General features: G+C 39.9%; 1 protein-coding gene across 2 annotated transcripts in view; it reads right to left on the bottom strand.

The window, feature by feature from the left end:
* Nucleotides 1-19,790, bottom strand: part of edil3a (EGF like and discoidin domains 3a) — a 165,976-nt gene that overhangs the window by 45,331 nt on the left and 100,855 nt on the right. For both annotated transcript variants that reach the window (XM_084729008.1, XM_084729007.1), the window contains exons 5-8: nt 18,924-19,105; nt 6,555-6,710; nt 3,602-3,746; nt 1,266-1,450 (exon numbers count right to left, since the gene is read on the bottom strand). In XM_084729008.1, coding sequence (XP_084585134.1) covers nt 1,266-1,450; nt 3,602-3,746; nt 6,555-6,710; nt 18,924-19,105 — 668 coding nt within the window. The remainder of the gene's footprint in view (nt 1-1,265; nt 1,451-3,601; nt 3,747-6,554; nt 6,711-18,923; nt 19,106-19,790) is intronic.

Raw genomic sequence — 19,790 nt, forward strand, 5'->3', positions numbered from 1 at the left:
CAGCTGTATCAGTCTAAATGTGAAATAGCACTCTACAGTATATAACTCTTAATGTCTCCTCCTCAAAAGCGAGATATTGTATATGCCTGTGTGCGCAGAAATGGTCCTTGGCAGTGGAAGCCATTGATTTTCTCACTGCGTCTGTATAGCATCTCCCCTTTCCTGCCTGCACAGCATGTAATATGAGACCACAAGTTTTCCTTTACCCACAGCAATCAATTTTGCTTAGCCGAGCTCCCTGGTCTTGGACAGGGCCTGCCTAAGTACCTGTCTCCTCCGCCATACAGCCCTGCATACCCCTCACCCTCGGCAAAAAGCTTTCAGCGTAATAAAAAACATATCTGACTCAAGACCTGACCAATCTAATAACGGCCAGACAAGTCAGTGTGACTACAGAGCGCTAACTGTGTCACTGCTAGGGAGGTGGTATGCGTGGAGCGAGTGCAGCAGAAAGGCCAAGAAATCAAAGAAATCCCTCTGATCTTCAATTCCCTGAGAAGATGATCCACATCACAATTTCTTCTATGCTATCAGTTTTACAGCTTGAAGTAAGATGTGGTTTCTCAGTCTAAAAGCAAAGAACATTTACTGGCTTTTATCTTAGAAAGAAAGAACAATAAAAAAAAAAAAATCCAATATATGAGGCCATACGTGAGGGCACGCCGGGCATGATTGAATCTTGATATGTATCTTAAATCTCCCGAGGCCTCCATCAATCTCACATACTGTTAAGCAGAAAGACTGGGGTGTAAACGTTTACTTAGAGACATGCCTTGTCCCTTTCAGGAGACAGTTTCAACCATCAGTTACTGTAATGAAAACAAATGGATTGGCTGTTTTCATAGAGATAGAAAACCTGGGCTGCAGCCAAAGATAACAAGGCTAAAGTCTTCCAACATAGGCAGTGTGGGTGTTGGATTCAAAAGAGACTGGCATCAAAAAAAAAAAGACTACCTATTACTGACTGTTTCTAAGCATATTAGCTAAAAGAGGTGGGATTTCAAGATGTAATTTCCTTCACAACTGTCAATACAGTACATGTCAATTAGGTCTTTCCCTATGACATGTAGTTGAATCCACTGTCATACATTACAGTGTGCACACCATCAATTACTATGCCAGGGAAGAAAGAGCTAATCTTTCAGCAGAGTGAAAAAGCCATCTGCAAGAACCAGACTGTCTGTTCTTCATTTGCTGACTAATACTGTACATTGATCTATTCTCTACAGTGGCTACTAACAGATTTAGCTAAGATTGTATCTTACCTGTAGCCACTGTGACTGGTCACTGTGTCCAGCTGTCCAAGCGTTGACCTTGCCCTGTTTGTCCAGCCGGGCCTTTCCGGGCTCCCAAGTGAACATGTCCATGTTGAGAGTCCTGAAGATGCTGGAGGCTGTGACCTGGTAGTCTTGGATATGGCCGGACTTCATTCCCAGTGGTTCAGAGCAGCCTGGCAACAACAAAAATAAACAGATTTGTTCTAACCTTGCTGACCTTACATCCCCTATATATAGTATATTTTCATTGCTGTAACCTAATAAACAATGCTGCATGAAACAACTGTGCATGACTCATTGTGGTGGATTTTCAAATCATTTTATGATTCCTAGATACACACCATGGGCTCTGTCTTACACTGATCTAAAGTGCAAGTGGAAAGCGTAAGGTGCAATGGATTTAATTTATTCAAGGTGTGTCCAAATCCACTTTTGCCATCTTATGCACAGGGGTGGCGCAGGGGTATCCTGCCCTGTCCTGCCCCTGCCAGCAGTGCACAGCGGGATACACCAGAGATCAGTTGCACACAAGTACCTTGATTAATGCACAGGCAAGTTTAGGCCAAACATCCAATAAATCTATCAGAAAGTTGGCTCTCATCACAATACCTGACAATACCTGAACTGTAAATGTCATGCAGATATGTAACTGGTTCTGTTTTACACTTAAGCACCTTGAAATTATATTTTACAGCTCATGATTATTATCATTATTATTATTACACAGCTCTGCTGGCTGACGCTCCTGAAGAAGGAGCCGGTGGGCAGGAGTGGGGGAGATGATTTAGGAGCCGGGGAGAGGAGAGACTTCAACCAGGTTTTAGGAGATTTAGTTCTAAGACGCAACTGACTTTTACTCCAACGCACCGAGTGCAAGATAGCAAACGTGCTGGGCCACGTCTTCATTTTGCGTTAATTTTGAGGCCTTACACCCATGGCCCCACAGACCAGGCACAAGTTGCTATCTTGCAGATGTGGCAAAAATGGCAACTGTGACAGCATAAGATAGCAGAGCTACCTGCACCACCAGCTGAACACCGTGATGTATACATACTCCACCATTACATCTGGCACATTTGAACAGGTGGGCAGAGAAACAGTGTAAGTGCTCGTGCCTGTTATTTTCTTCTCTGCACTGGATCGCTGTAACTCAAATGTGCCAAGCTGTGATGGAAAGCGCACTAATGTGATGCCTACCCCAAGGTTGAGCTCATTACTATTATCACTGCAAATTTTATTTTAAAACAGTTTTTGCAATGCATTTGAGACCAGAGCTACACACATGACAAACCAGGAATACAGCCTCTGATTGATCAACACTCAACCCAAGGCATCATGGGATTGCCAGTGGATGAGAACACGCTAACAGTAACAACACAGTAAAACAGATAAACAGTCAGGAAACATTCAATGTTAAAGATATCATTATGGATTTATTTTTGCTTTGTCTCCAAAAAAGACGCTTCAGTTCAAGGCCAGATTACAAATCTTCTGAAAGGATACAATCACACCAGAGCTGACGCTGTAAAGGAACAATGCTAGTAGTGGCATTAGCTTACTCACTACTGATGAGCAGGTAGCCTGTCAATATGGCAAACTATGATAAATGACCCCATAACAATGTAAATACAAGTAAGTTTGTATAAATGGAGTTATGAAGGTAGGGGGTGTGGCCTACTAGATCCAGCTGTGTAGGTGTTGTCAGAAACAGACATCACTTCACTTGATACTTCAGAGGAAAAGATGTTTCATTACTCTAAAAACTAATTATCTTACATCTCTCAGTGTAGGAAGGACTAAGAAGCAAGGGAAAGATTCAAGTGAGAGAAACGTAGATGCAATTAAAGAGACTTGGGATCACGGTTGGGTCGGATTACTTTGAAATGCAGTAAGTTACTGAATACAAATTACATGGCAATTTTTGTAAAAAATGTAATCTAATCTGAATACTTTTGGATTACTTTAAAATGAATGGAAATGTTGCACCTTACACTAAAACATGATGCAACCACAGAAATTTGAGTTCCACAAATATTCTTTTTTCTTTTTAAACGTCTCAGAACATTTTTGCGAAGAAAACCTGTTTGTTAGACGGCCTTTTATGAGTTAATAGAGCATTGATTATCATGAAAAAAATGATAGAACAATTATAATTTTAAAACTGACATACTTAACTAAGTATAACTAACTATAATCTGATTACACATTTTTCAAATATAATATGGGTTGATTAGTCCCAATGACATGTAATCCGTTACTACCCAACCCTGCTTGGGATGAACCCCAGTTGTGTGTTGGTGTCGGATGAAGCTGAGCTCACTCACCTGTTAGCTCACAGCCGAGCAGCTCCATGCGTAAGGTACAGTGCCTCCTGCAGACCTGGGGGTAAATGCGCACGTACTGGGCTTCAATGGGAGGGGTGAAGGAGTTGGCTGATGGAGCGTTGTTATCGACATTTCCTCTGAAAATCTGTTGCAGGGGATGAAATAACAGCAGACGGGGGTGGGTTGGGGGGGGTTGGTGGTGAATCAGATCAGTTTTTCCATAATGTGGCAGTCTATCTGGCGCTGTCTCTAGTGTCTACTCCACACTCAACAAATTGCTGTCATTCAAGGTCAATGAGCTAGAATTACAGGGAAAAATAGACAATTTCTCGCACCATTTGAGCCCGTAATTCATAAGAACAGTGGTGTGTTTTAAATTAGGGCTCCAATTATATCGCTATACCTTCTGGAGTGTTTTATCCAAATGACCCGAGATAGTCCGACAGAAACTGTCTGATTTGAGTGACTGATGTACTGCATATGTGAGGCAGAGAGAGAGAGAGAGAGAAAGACAGCATGGGAGAGATAGAGGAGCGTGTTTTCATGCAGTACAGGAAATAGGAGCTGTCATTAAGTGGCAAAAGGTCAATGTGAAAAATATCCTCGAACTTATATCAGGTCAAGGATGAAGGCGTGAAACTACTTCAAACACACTGACAGGTCCAACTGTACGGGTATTTATCGCAGTCTGCTCATACACTTACCACGTTCACCTCGAAAAAATGCTGTAGAGGAGAGTGGGGAAAGATGAGCCTGTGGGTAAGTTGACCAACCCTGTTTCTAGGCAGCTGTGATCATTATTTGTGTTTTTTGTGAATTCATGTGTGAATTCAAGTGACCATAAATTCAGGAAGCACCCATCATTGGCCGTGAGAGTGCTGATTGGGGGAATGCTGCCTTGGAGCAGCGCCGGAATATAGTGCTGCAGGAATGAGTCCTAAAACCCGGTAATTAGTTAGCATATTTGCTCATCTAGTTCCTTCATCTCAAAGTTCATGCGTTTTTTTCAATGGGCTTTAAAAAAATATAAAATAATGTCTGTGGTTAACACAAGCTTAAGAGATTTTCAGGTTTTGCTCTACGACATAAAATATGTCAGTAAATATTTCATACATGAATTCTGAAGCTTTAAAGTGTTCAAAAAAAGGCAGTTGCTAACAAGTGGCTAAATAAGACTACAGTGATTGTCCACCTTATTTGACATTAAACGTCATCATGCAGAACAGAAGTCATTCAGTCGGTGTAACATTGTGCTACAGTGTGGTTCATTTATAGCCTAGCTTTTCACTCCTGGTGACTATCTTGCTGAACAAAACATGTAAGTTTCATAAACTTTTCTTCTCCACAGAGATTATTTTCTGCACTAATGCAGAATCGCATCGAAAAATCCCATTAGCCTTTTGTGGAGGGAACCAGAGCGATGCTATTTTGCTGGTTGGCCTACAAAGACACTTCATTCCTACAGCACTCTGTGAGCACCAGAGCCGGGTAAGTGATCAACATAGCCGGGTTCAGTCTCTACACACATAATGGCAGAGGCAAAGACACTGAAGAAGACACTGAGTGGTTATGTTTACTTTCTGATCACAGCTGTCCATATTTACAACAGCGGTTGTCTTACGTAGAGTTGCATTAAACTTTATTTGGTTGTTTTTATGTTGTTTCAATTGGCTTTAAGACAGAAATAAGACTATGTGGAAAGGGAAAATGTATTAGAGAGATATCTTTTTTTTATGATCTCTTTTTTTTGTTCTGGATTGTATCTGGAACATATCTGAAGATTTTCTTATATGCTTTACACCAGGTCAAATACTAAGCCAGCATTTGCCTCAAATTGTATACTGTACCATATATTGAAATATGTAGACTCGTATTGGCTAGAATATTACCAAATCTATGCTATATCATCACGCTTAGTCATTTAAGCACGTGTGGCATTCAAAGTATGGCACTAGTCATATTGAAAAAATATATTAACTCTTTATTCTGACAGTGTCAAAGTAGTCCCAAACCAGAGATAAGATATTCTCCAGATTTGACATCTTCCAATACTGAAATTGGAGAGTATCCAGCAAGAATTCCATCATGAGTCATAGTTTGAAATCTTCTGGCAAAACCACCTCTGATTCCCGGGGTATTTTGCGCAGTACATTATCAGTTTCCTCCCAGATGGTTCAACTTACCCACTGACTTGGATCAACGTAACTCTAACCTGAGGCAAGTTGAGTCACAGGAGCACTTTTTTTTTTTCCAAAGTCATATTTTCAAGGCCCTTTGTCATAGATGCATTCATATAATTTCTATTCATAGGAGACATCTTGAAGTGAGAGTAAACACTTTTATCCTGCTTCTGTCTCCTTTTTTCTTCGCCTAAAAGAAAAAATAATTGGCGCACCTTGCCCCACTCTCCCCAATACAAATTTACAATTAATGGTGCACATTTGTGATATCTGTATGGCAAGTCAGTTACAGGCTAAAAAAGAAAAATACAAGACAGATCTCAAATAAACCTGACATCACAGAATATTCATGTCCAGACTCATTGTTTGGTGTGATAAATTTGACAAGAAGTTTAGAGGTTTGGGGTCATTCGGAGCTCGGCCAAATGGAGGACAGCCGTGGTTTGCTGTCAAGAATGATAGAACGCTGTGTGGCCTATTTGGTGGCTGTTCATCCCCAAATAGTATAAAAATTCAATCTAGAAGTCATAAAAGTGGAGGGGGGGTAAGGGGCAGCAAGATGGGCCCGGTGTGTGCTAGCTAATTAAAAAGCCATCTCATCATGTCCTCCACCCTGCCCTTGACTGAGTCCACAGTCTCTAGTCGCTGTGTGTGCACGTGTGTGAGTGTGAGCATGTGTGTATCTTTGTCTGTGTATTACAGAGTGAGACTAAAGCGGAAGAGCGGAGAGAGGTGTATACGCCCGTGTTTGTGTGCCCACGTGTGCGTCTCACCATATCCTCATCTTTGCCCTTGACTTTGTATGTTCTCCAGGTCTTCCCGTCATCACTGTAGGCTACTTTGTAAGACTTGACATACTCTGGGCTGCCGATGCGCTTTGCACCCTGGGTAATTAGGCCCGTGACCCTCATTCTCCTCTGCAGATTTATCTGTGGAGTCAAGCAAAAAGGCAGAAAAAGGCAAAAGTCAAGAAATTATAGCTCCATTTTCAGACATTTTGAATGCCTTTGTGTGTCTGTGCGTGCACGAGCCCCGTGTACATTCAAGTCATGGAAATCAATTCACTCCCTTGTATCTTTTCTGTCAGGGCCATCCATCTTCTTCAGAAAGTCTGTGATCAAATGGAACATTTAATCAATCCTCACGCTCCAGATCCAGTCTGTCAACCCTGTGCAGACTGTCAATATGGTGCCAATGTAAAGCGGCTTGGAGAGGAAAAGAGAAAGCTCAGAAAGAGGAAAGTGATGAATGTTTTCATAGATCTCGGGTAGCGAGCACAAAGCAGGATCATTATTATCTAAGCGAGATGGACGTGCTACAACACCAGTTTACCGTTTGCTTTGACATGTTTTTCACTGACAGGCCACCTTGATAGAGTGTATTTCATCCAAATTACACTTATTCCACATTTTATCACTCACAGATTGGCCATAGCAATGTGATACACTACATATCCATAATTCTGCTACAGTTAGAGTTGTCAGGTGAATAACACTGATCCAAAAGGTTGGATCGGTGTTATCCATTCAACTCACTGATCATTAACGCTGCGACATTGTGGCAATTTTCCATAAAGAGTCAGGATCTCCCCCAGAAGTCATTATATTAGTCTTTTAATGTATATCTTAGTTACAATCAAAAGAATGTCAAAGGTCAAAGAATGATTCATTTGAAAACATAGCCTGCCATAAAATACACGATGGCAGTGAGCCTCAAAGACCTATGATAATAGTTGTACTGCTGCCAGAACCACTGCAGTTTAAGCGTATCACCCTAGTCAGTGAAAGGTGATTTTTCCAATTGTTTTCTATATTGATAAAAAAAGAGTGATGCACACTCACGCTCCCAAGTGAGAGAGAGACAGAGAAGAAAAGATTCAGAAACTCAGTCTAAGAACATTTGATTGTGTGGTCAGTATAGTTGAGTAATAAACTTAATATAGGAACAGTCATTAAACAACCTAAAATGATGCGTGTAAAGCACAGATGAAAAGAAAACTCTTCTGTAGACACACAACAGTTACACTGTTGCCTCGTGCGTAAATGCTTGCACATGTTCTTCCCACCTGCTATTAATCCCTTATACAGTATAAGCCAATTCGCTCCTTCCAAAACAAACAGATTCCTTCAGGAAAACCGCTGCTGTGATCCGTCAGTTAATGGCGTCTCTTTTACTGGGGAGATGCTCTCTATTTCCCACCTGCAACTCATCCACTATTAATCAAAATGTTCATTTTTATGATCTGGCCTGCTCATTCCACTGACTGAACGCAGTGCCTATGGTTCTAACTGTGGATTGTGCAGAGTGATAGATGCTCTGCTACTTAAACACGCCTGTCTATGAGTGACATATCACATCCATGTTTTTCTACAGTGTATGTCTTAAACCCATCATTACTGGTTGACTACAAAAGTGGCTTACTCACCCTGTAATTCTGCTGAACTTGTTTTTAAAATGTCTCAAGAGTTATTTTGTTATTTTTCTAAACGGCTGATGACAGCTGATGACAGCTCACTTCACTACAACAACATGAAGAAGCCTGTGGTGACTTAGGAGTGGTGCTGTGTTGGGTTACTCATGCTGTCATCACAGGCACACACACCCACACACACACACACACACACACACACACACACACACACACACACACACACACACACACTCAGCCTAATTCTTACAGTGAATATTAATATCGATTGAAAAAAAGTAGGGCAGGACAACACAAGGCAGTTTCAGTATTGTAATACTGTAACACTTGTGAGAGCGTGTGACAAATGAGATAAAGTAAATTAACAGCAGTGACATTCATTAATCATTTTGGCACTAGGTTCAGACCATGCTGCTTTATAACATGGAAAAAACAAATCAAAACTTTGGCTTGTGTACCTCACCCTCTGACAAAATATAAAAAACACATCTGTCTAGACTTTCGTGGATACAGAATAGACGGCGGCAATAATGCAGTATTGAGTGAATATTAATGAAAGGACCATTAACCTGCTCGAGGAATACCTGAACTTCATGCCAACTCATGAAAAATGCAAACTAAAATGGAATTTGAAATACTCTCATCAATCGGCTCAAGGTCAAAGTTATTCTAACCTTTTGATTTTTAAGCTCAATATTTGTATTCTGGTCAACAAAACCCAAAAAAATTAAAATGATATCGAAGACAAGCAAGACTATATTTAAGTTCATGTTTGGGAAGCTGAAGACCGTTTCTCTGTAAGAACATGAACCATTTTTTAAGCTGATCCACAAGTAATGAAAGTCTAACTTCACTGACAATGTGACCACATTCAGGACGGTATTCCAGGGGCTTGAGCTCATTTTCCGGTGCAGAAATGTTGGCATTACTATGAAATAAGGCAATTTACAAGTAAAATATTTGAGAGCAAAAGCTCAAACAGAAAGTCTGAGCCCACTAAGTTATACTCACCTTTTTCAGTTAATGAAAAAACTCTTAAGCTGTGTCTCCTGAGGACATTACAGATTAGAGTATTGGCTCATACGGAACAAGCAAGAAAAGAACTATTTATGTTCACCAACCTTGTCTGAACTGTCAAAAACTAATAATTCTATTGCAGCGTGGATTTCCTTTCTAATATACATTTGTAGATACAAGACTCAATTACACATATTTCTCAACATATTTAAACCATCGTATCAAGTTAATTATACATAAGGACCCCTCTTATAGCCTCAGAGCTGCAATGACCCACTCTTTTTCATTTACAGCATTTCTCCTCAGTTTTCTCCATAGAGTTAGATACTTCTCATACTAATTAGGAACCCTGACACTAAAAGGTCAGTGCAGGGGTAATTGGGGTGATCCTTCACATTTTTAATGACCATACGTCTGTCATCGGTGTGCTAATAGTGATCCATTTATTTGTTTGAGTGAGGCATTGCTTAAAATGTCAGAAAGGGGGGAAAACACGAATTACACCAGAATGAATTTAGTTCATTATGTATTTGTATGACCAAAGAAAGCGGTCAGTTTTGTTCTTGATAAAGCATGTTCCTATAACTTTAAAGGGATAGCGCAGATTATTTGGGGTTGGAGAGGAGCATCAGCATTTAAGATAAGCAGTGAAGTGCTGTGACCGGAGTCGGCACAAAATATATTTTAGCTGGTTTAAAAAAAGGTATAACCAAAAGAATCTATATCAGCTTAGTTATATGCTTTATTTACAACATTTTAAGCACTTTAATGCCATCAGACAGTCCGAACCGACCAGTCTCCTTCAGTCATTTTACCTTGCAGACTAGTGGAATTGCTGGACTACTGCTGCCTCAATCATTCAGTTTTTTTGTGTGTGTGTGTTATTAAGTTATTTTGGTGAACCTTAACTAACCTTTTTAAAACACCAAAGCACAAAGGAGACTGGTTGCTTTGGAGTGAGCAGTTTTAATTTGATTTGGTTTGTTTTGCACATGTAAAAAGGCATACACAAAACAAAAAGTAGAAACAAGAATATGCAGGGGAGGCCAGGTCTTCTCCAGGTCTTCCCCAGTTATAAAGTGGAGCAAATTTATAACAATAACAACTACTGATTACAATTTTGAGTCTAAATAAGGTCTCACACAGATAGATAATATGAAAAGAAATTAAAAAAAAAAAAAAATGCTAAACAAATAACAGAAAGGCAGAAAAAAATTACAATTACTGAAAAAAACTCACACACAAGTAAGAAAAATATAGCCACCCAAATAATCATACCAAAATAAGCAATAAACTCAGAAACAGAAAACACTAACTAATGTTAATGTTAACATTTTTCTAAGAGCAGCATGATTTTCTACCACTGCATATACAGTATGTTTGTGCAAATCTTTATTAATGTGCACAATTAAAATATTTAAACTTTGTCAATTATTAAAAAAAAAAATAAATTCTCAGCTCGAGAATTGTGTATCGTTGTCGTATGGTTGCACTCTCTATGTTTGGCTCAGAGACTTTGTGCGAAGAGAGCTAGAAGGAACAAGACAAAGTTAAGCATGAACTCTTACCCTTTCACCAGTTCACCCTTTCCCTTTTCTCCTCTCCTCTTCATATTTTCATACACAAGACATGAAGAACACTTCATATCTTGTGTATGAGGCGCTCTGGGTAAAATGCATGAGCCTCCAAAGAAAAAGAACTTCTACATCAAGTCATTTCTCTTCTCCAACTTTATTTGCAACACAAAGAAAACACCACTTGTTTGGATGGTGTGATATAAGTGGGTTTTCTCTCTGAAAAACATTCACCCCTGTGAGAAAATGTTGAGCATGTTACCACGGGCAACATCCTGGAACTGATTATATCCTCTAGCTAAAATTCACACACTACCTTTAGCAAACACAGTTTTGAAGCTTACCTGATACATTTGGAGCTGATTTTCAACAGTAAAGTTTAAGGTTGTGGCCCAACTGACAAACATATATTTGATTTCCCACTGACCCTTTGAAATCACAGGTATATTAATACTATTAGTAACAAAGAAAGACTTATTTATTACACTTGTAATAAGGCAGGTTATGAGTTAAGGTGCATACGGATGCAGGCTGTGTTAACATGCACAGAGAATTCTGTTTTATTTATGTTTTTTGTTTTTTTAAGATTATTTTTTGAGCATATAGGACAGTTGAAGATGTGACAGGAAAGGGGATAGAGAGAGGGGACAACATGTAATAAATGGGCACCGGGTCGAAGCCATACTGGTGGACCGACAGCCCCGGCACATGGGGTGCACGGTCCACCAACCGAGTCACAGTGGCACTCTGAGATTTCTGGTTCTGACATTATGTTGCTTTCATATTTTTGGACTCTTAGATTCAAAGCCGCATACCAGAAAAAATCCAGGCCAGCAGCAAATTATGTATCAGCGATTAATCAGTGGTGGACAAAGTACTCAATCCCATCATTATCATAAAACTTCAATTCTTTGTTTCAAACATGTATTTTTTTTGTAACGCTGCTGTAAAGGTATGGTTCACTTACTTAAGTCAGAAGCTAAAAGCCCTCAACTAAACAATGAAGAACAACATGATAGAACATTTTTTATACTTTCCATTATATTCTTGCCAGAGCTCATTAAGCTTTATTTAAAGAGGCAGAAACACATTTATTCACAGCCACAGCCTTTGGGTGAAAATGGAAAATACACAGTGGCCACCTTCCAGTCCTTCATATTGCCAAGACCACTAACTATTACCAAGCATAATCATACCAACAAGGAAGACCTCACACACACACACACACACACACACACACACACACACACACACACACACACAAAGGTCAGAAACATATCAAGTGAAAAAATATCCACTGTTGATTACGCACCGAGATGAAAACTGTTGAGGGAATTGCAGCAGTATTGTAACAATTAAACTGCCCTGTGTCCTTGAAACTTCCAAAGAGCCCTGTGGCACTGTTGTGGGATAAAAAAAAAACTCTCTCTCACATACACGTACACACATTAACAGCCTTATCTCTCGCTCTCTGATTGTCCTCTTTTTTTCTCTAACCCACACTCAAATTAAATCAATGTTTAGTATTTTCCTTGGTTTGAATCTTTGCAGAGAAGTTTGGGGTCTCCTCAAGACCCTAGCTGTTTTAAGTTACACAGTGCAAATGTTACTTTTTGCTGATGTTCTGTTGAGAACATGGTGCTTTATGCTGGTAGCTAATTATCTTACTGGTTTATAGTTATAACTGTTAGTGAGGGGACGGTTACATTTCTTGACCCCAGCTGTATTTTGCTCTTGTGTTAAAGCTGTTGTTCCCTGTGTTGGACTGATATTGCTGAGAACTGCTTTACAGCTTTTATTCCGTGCTGTCTGTCACTATTTGAGGAAACGTGGAATGCATTTTACTCTGCCAACTGGTAATCCAATAAAAACAGTTTTGCAACCCATTTTGAGTCCCAACCCTAAGTTTTTGGAAATACTCCTGTAATGCAATCAAACCCCCGACCACAGTCACATGTCAGAGAAAGTCTGAGATCCCCATGACTCATTGTAAGTGACTCATTGTCAACCAGTAACCCCATGAGAGCACGGTGTAAAAATAATCAAGACTGTGGCAGAACCTCACAGCAACAGCGATATGCAATCATGCTCTCAAAGTTATTGGTCATATCTAAAGGATTTGAAATTGCATGAACAACAAGCCCAGACCAAAAATATCACTGAGATGTTGTAACAAGACCAGGAAAAATCAGTCACATCACTGTCACTGATTTGAAGCAGTTTTACCAATAAAAAAAAGGTTGTCACAGCTATTAGACCACTGTTAGGGCCTGATGAATTACTCATAGCAGACAGCCGTTTATAGCTCTAAGTGCTAAAGGTGCTGCATGGAGATTCGATTTAAGACCCCTGACTGATTTTTATCTACAAATAACTTTGGTAGGAAATTTGATAGCATTCAGGGCAAAAATGTTGTGCAAGAATGTAGTTTTTACTGCAGTGAAGGCTTTATTCAGTTACTAATGACTGCAGTCATGCTGTAATCACAAAATAAACTGTGGCAAGACGTTTGTCAGGGTCACATCTCAAACCACATAACAGACTGTCGAGTTGAAGGCTTTAATAACTAAGGGCACACTGGAATGAAAAGGGAAAAGCTCCCCAGACAGACACAAAATTAGAGTCTAAGCGGGTTTGGTGTTTAGTGTACATAAATGTGAACACCCTGATGGACGTCTGCATCTGCACATTATGTCATTAACTGTTTATCTTCCATTAAACTATATGCAAAGACCCCTGTAGCCTTCGCAAGAGATTTGGATTGTTTCATTCCTCCAACACAACCGGCTGCAGCTATATTTTGCTGATATTGGTCAGACTGGCAGCATATTTCCCTCGAGTGTTCAAATGCAATTTTATGTGTGAGCTAGTCGTGGCGAGGCTGTGGAAAACTGATATTCTCACACTACACAGATGTGTGAACAACACTGCACGATTCACAAACACACAAACTGACATAAACACAAACAAACACATATACAGTGAACGCTTTGCCTGTCTGTCTATGATGTATTATTCAAAGTATGTTGCTGTATGTTTGATTCATTTGTTGAGGTTGAGGGGGAGAGAGCTGACTCTGGCTGACATCCAAAGATACAGCACGAGAGAAAACTTTACAAATAGCCAGACAAATCTGATGCCTTCCCTGATAGGGCTGTCATCTGTCAGTACAACCCGTTTCACCTGACAGACATGCAAACACAGTCACACCACAAAGCTCTGCACTACAAAAGCACACCCCCGACTCCTTAGCATAATCCCAAAACACTGACACGACTGTACACCTCTGTACTCACGTCCCAATTATCCAGGCCCTCTGTAGAAACACACAATGCCTACAGCATCCCGCGCAACATCCCACGTGGCATCATTAAAGTCAAACAAACCGCCTGAATGTTTTATGTCCCGTTCTCCTCAGCCTCTCCATGTGCCAGGCTCCTTTTCTCTCACTCATGTCGGCTGTTTCTTTGACTCTCTTGCTCCTCTTTTTCCTTTTTTTTTTTTTTTTTTACAAATCCATTTTTGCCCTGTCTTACTGTTCTCTTGTTGTTAGGTACAGCTTCACTTTCTCCATCACACTGTAGTATGTTTTTCTATTATATTTTGTTCATGGTTCACTGACTGTGTATCATGTATCTGAGCCCACTTCAAAGGTTGCTGTCAGCGTTTCTGTCATTAAAAGTGACTCAAGAGCAAGAGAAATGTAACAAAGCTGAAGAATAATGACTTAATTAATTGATTAAATGAGAAATCTGTAATATATGTAATAAATAATAAAATAACTGTGATACATCATTAGACATGCTAAGTCTAAATACTCAATTCTCTGACAACAATGCTGTGGTGTCCTTTTAAATGTTTGTTCCAGCCCCTAACTTGTGGTACTGCTTCCCCATTTTGTTGCAGGAAGAGTAGATGTTTATAATTGTTTAATTGAGCAATGTGTTAATGGAGTCTGGCAAACAACTTGCCTCAACCATATATTGTATAACCATATACTGTATTGACCAAGCCTTCACACTGAAGATGGGAGGGAAATGTATATATCATAGCTTCACATCATCTGTCAGTTGTTTTATATACCACAGCTGTTTCAGCATGGGGTCATGATGTATTACTATTTGCTCAACATAAATCCAGACAACCAGGTCTGCACAGGCTTTGTGTTCATGCACTGGAGGCGTATCATTTCAGGTGAGAGGACTGCAACAACTTCAATACCAGTGGTGGACAAAGTACTCGACCCCAGTACTTGAGTCAAAGTATAGATACTCCTGGTCAAATATTACTCAACTACAAGTGAAAGTAAGTTAAAGTACTAGAGTACTTGGTTTTAAAAATACTTAAGTATTCAAAAGTACATGTTTTTAAAAATACTTAAGTATTCAAAAGTACAAATTACAAAGTACATTTTCTAATACCAATACATGCTGTGTTGTTTTCATGATGCATTTACAGAAGCTTGTAACTCTCTGAAACCATCTAATGATGCACCGATGCTTGTAGAACCACTCTGCTACACAAAGTCTATAGAAACACCTATAAAAACTTCAACATAGAAATACAATCAAAACCAAAAAGGACAGTTATTGTCATTTTCTGATGTAACTGTATTAAAATCACTGCATAAAAGCAGATTGAAGCTAACTGTAAGGAGTTCTCCAAGTCTGTTAAATAACTGAGATTTCTTTCTGTCTTCAGAGGCAGTATATACATGAATTATGCTGTATTTTTCACCCCGATAAAAACAATCCAACTTTAAAAGCTACCTGGAATAATTAATAATTATAATAACATCTTGAGATTTAATTTTGTCTTTCTCCTGCCGTCACCATTACTGCTTTTTGTTTGAATGAAAGAGGGAGAGTTTGCTTGTTCTTGTTACAGAGCGCCTGGACGTATTTCTGCTTTTACATCAGTCCCATTTGAGAGGACCTACTGTGATTGGTTTCTTTCTGTGAGGAACACAGCATGTGACCAATTGCATTTTAGAAAAGAAAAAACAGCAACGGCTGACTTCAACGATGTGCTCAGTCAAAAAGTAACAACAACCTTCCTAGAAATGTAGTGGAGTCAAAAGTACAATATTTGACTTTGAAATGCAGTGGAGTGAAAGTCAGAAGTTTCCGAAAAAAAAAAAATACTCAAGTAAAGTACAGATACTCAAAAAATGTCCTTAGGTACAGTACTCAAGTAAATGTACTCCGTTACTGTCCATCACTGTTCAATACTATCACTTGAATCATTGCCTAAGGCAATGAGACCTACAGCTTATTTCTAGGGTTAAAATTCTGTAATAGAACAATAGGAATGATTTTTCTGCTCTAAAAATTATGTGCAGCAATGATTAGGCAACATAGAGAGTCAAGTGTTATGGTGAAAATGCCACTCATCTCATTCATTTTGAACGGAAGTATAATCCCTCTAGGCTATGGCGGTGGAGGCCGCAGGCGATGCTGGAAAAGAAATGCAGCAGCATGCAGCGAAAAAATTGAAACAGAGGGCACATTGAGACAGAATCAGGCGTTGTGGCAATTAGCTGCCGGGTTGTGTGGTGGTTAAGGGGGTGTGCGAGGGTGTTTATTTGTGCTAAGAACATAATCACTGTGAAAAAATTAAGACATAACATTTCATGTCTCTGACTGGCTTTCTCGCTACCAGCGCTCCCTCCCTCATTCAGTTTCTATCTTGCATGACCACAGCTGCTCCCTCTCGCTCTCTTTCCTCTCTTTCTCTCAAACAAATGCACACAAACCACAGGAAGCTTCTTCGTGTAGCTATTTTGCAGCATAAACTGCAAGCCAGACCCAAAAAACAAAGCTGGGTACATAAACTAAACAAAGCAAGAATACAACGGCTGATCACTGTTGAAGCTGATTCTGTCTGAATGTGGCCTTCACCAGCCACACAATTAAACATTACTTCCCTCACTAGTCAACACTAGAAATATGAGCATATTAAAGTATTTATTATGTGTAAAACCAGTGCAGTTTTTTGATAAAGAAAACGACGTGTCATAATTTACTGGCATATAACCACTTGACTGGAATAATGTGTAACCATGTCCAGCACAGGCATCTGGACAGTAACCTGCAAGGAGAGCAACTGCTGGTGCTAGCACTGCTAACATTAGCCACACTCTGCAAACCAATACATTGAGTGTTTTATTACTATTAGAGTAGTCTGAATTTAATATTAGTAGTTCTGAAAATCCCAAGCAGCAATAATTCAGGACCAGCAGGCGATCTATTGCACCAATCTCTCATTAGCGTCTGTTTGACCATAAGCAACTCTGGCTAACGACACAGCATGCATTTTGACTTTAACAATGCCTTGTAAGTAAAAGGAGAATTGCGTGCATCAATGCTTTGCTGCTTTAAGCATCTAATTTCTTTTCATTTCACAATTCATAGGGCTGTTTTAGATGAAGGCCCCTCAGTGATCACAGAAACACTTATCACAAAAGGACAAAAAGAGGCACAGAATTGTTAAGCGCAATTCAATCTCCTTTGTGGTTAACAGGAAAATTACAGTGAGTATTACTGTTGAGTGTTGTGTAAAATGATACATCAAATCTGTCTCTTGACAGCACAGTGATTTGCAGATCAGAATTTACATGAAAGACATAACAAAGCATCAGTGGATTGAATAATTACAACACGGTGCACTGCAGTTTTGCTGTGAGTGGAACCTCTTTTGCCAAACTCAATTTATGACACAAAATAGAGCAAGTGCCAGTGCAGTTACATTTGTGAGGGTGTCATAACTAAACATCAAAACAAGAGATGGCACAGTTGAGTAAGTGTTTGCAAAACATCATCACGGAGTGAGATGCAACAAACAGGAGCTGACAACAGTTATGCCCTTTCACATTGTTCCTCACACTTGACTACACCTGCATCTGTTCTGTTCTAAACCCCAGCTCACACTTTTATTTCTCCTTATTACAAGTAAGTGAGCCATCAATTTAACAGTATCAGTAATTAACTCTAACGTTTAACATTCAACACTTTATGATACCTACCAACAATCAAGTTGTGTTAAATAGTAGGGAACTTAGAGTAAATTTAAAGGAGTGATACGTAAGACCCTTGTGCACAGTCCAAATAGCGAGTTGGAGCCATAAACAGTATATTGAATAGTTTGAATCTCTATTTAGTGTATAACCTATGGTTGAAGCAAGTTGTTGTCCTCCTCAGATGTGAAGCTCAGGCTGCATGAGCTGCATGCGGACACTGCGTGAGTACACAAGATGGCAGCACACAATATCTATTTTTTCATACCTGCCTGACATTCAGGGTATATAATATTATAGCAGTATTTGTGTAAACATGTGTAAAGTGGCTCAAATCAACTGTATTCCACGATACTGTAATAGTCTCTTAACGCAGATGGAGCTGATCGTCATGGCAACACTATTCCCACAGTTGGGACACAACACACATATAGGAGCTCTGCTTCAGTCTTAAGAAGCTGCAGCTTTTATTCATTGGCAAACTCATTTCAGCACTGTCACAGCGACTTCACTGCTCACCTATTCCTCCATTCAGCGCACATTCACTGTCACTTTCTGTCACCACAGACAGTAATTAGCCTACCCTCGTCCTGTCTCACACTCACTAAAGTCAGACACTCACTATGATGCACAACTCTGACCAGTCTGTTGTCTGTAGAGTTTGCTAGCTTACCTTTATCATTGGGACTAAATCCAAAATACTCCCAAACAGTGACAGAGGCATTTTTCTTTTTAACTGGTTAGTCCTTTAAATTTATGTTACTTGTCTAGGTTGTGCTGTCCTGTCCACCAGTAGAGAGACTGACCTCTGGTGGCTTGTGTTGCACACTACAACACAGCATGTCCTCATCAATTTAATACACAGAAGAGCATCTGTATTCATGGTGGTTTTGAAAATCATCCCACTGGGATTTCCTAATACCCACAAATACTGAAGTACCTTTATACCACCCAAGCACAGTAAATGTATTACATACTTCTCCTTTAAAGCCACAACAAACAAGAGGATAAAGTGTATCTATAATTAAGATTGTGCCTGTGTCTTAGTTCATCTGTTCCTCACTGTGGCCTGGCTTTATGCGTCTCATGTCCTGTGACTGTGTCTTACCTGGATCCATGGCCATCTGTCATTTTCGGCAGCAGTCCAGGCATTGACCAGGCCCTTCTTGTTGAGGCGTGCAAAGTATGGGTACCACTTCTGCAAGCCAAAGAGAGCACGGTGGGTGGAGGAGGCTGTTATCTGTTGGTTGGAGATTATGCCGCCCTCCATGCCCAGTGGTCCAGAGCATCCTTAGTGACAAGAGAGAGAAAGAGATAGATGAGCCTAAATGTAATTTCAGCGATCAAAAAACATGTGAAACTCATGTCTATGGAACGCATATATTTTTTTAAAAATATCACAAAGAGAGCATTTTGTAATTTCAGTGAATTTGTCCTCCACATTTTTCTTATTTTTCTCCTAAGAGTGGTTATCCTTGTGTATCAGTCTCCTGAGCAGGCCATTAAAACCATCACTTTTCCTTCACTCTCTGTGGCCGTATCTGTCGGATGGCCTCCTCAAAGTCTCCTTGTCTTTGAGGTCATCATAGATTTGTCCACCCTGACTCCTCTGATTCATCACAAGAAAATTCCTGAGATTTCCATTATGGCAAAAGCCCTTTTGAGTCCGAGCAGTCAACCAGAGGACTCCTCTCTGCCTTCATGCTGTCCACACATCCGAGGGACTAACAGGTTCCTCCTTCATCTCTTCCATCAGTAACAGAGCCCTCAGGCTTCCACCCGAAGGAGATGCGGACACTTCTGGACAGCATCATCCACAAAATCAACAAGCTTTCCAACAGCTATAAGCATCCTACAGGCAGCAGTATTAAAGAGGGGAGGCATGTCAGCAATATCTTCAGAAAAAAAAAAACACTGCCCTTTCTTCTTTAAGCAGCTTGTTTTCCTCTCTAAATTTTAATTGGTGTGTCCAGGC

The sequence above is a fragment of the Lutjanus erythropterus genome, chromosome 10, assembly GCF_056507025.1.
Source record: "Lutjanus erythropterus isolate fLutEry1 chromosome 10, fLutEry1.hap2, whole genome shotgun sequence".
NCBI lineage: Eukaryota > Metazoa > Chordata > Actinopteri > Lutjaniformes > Lutjanidae > Lutjanus > Lutjanus erythropterus.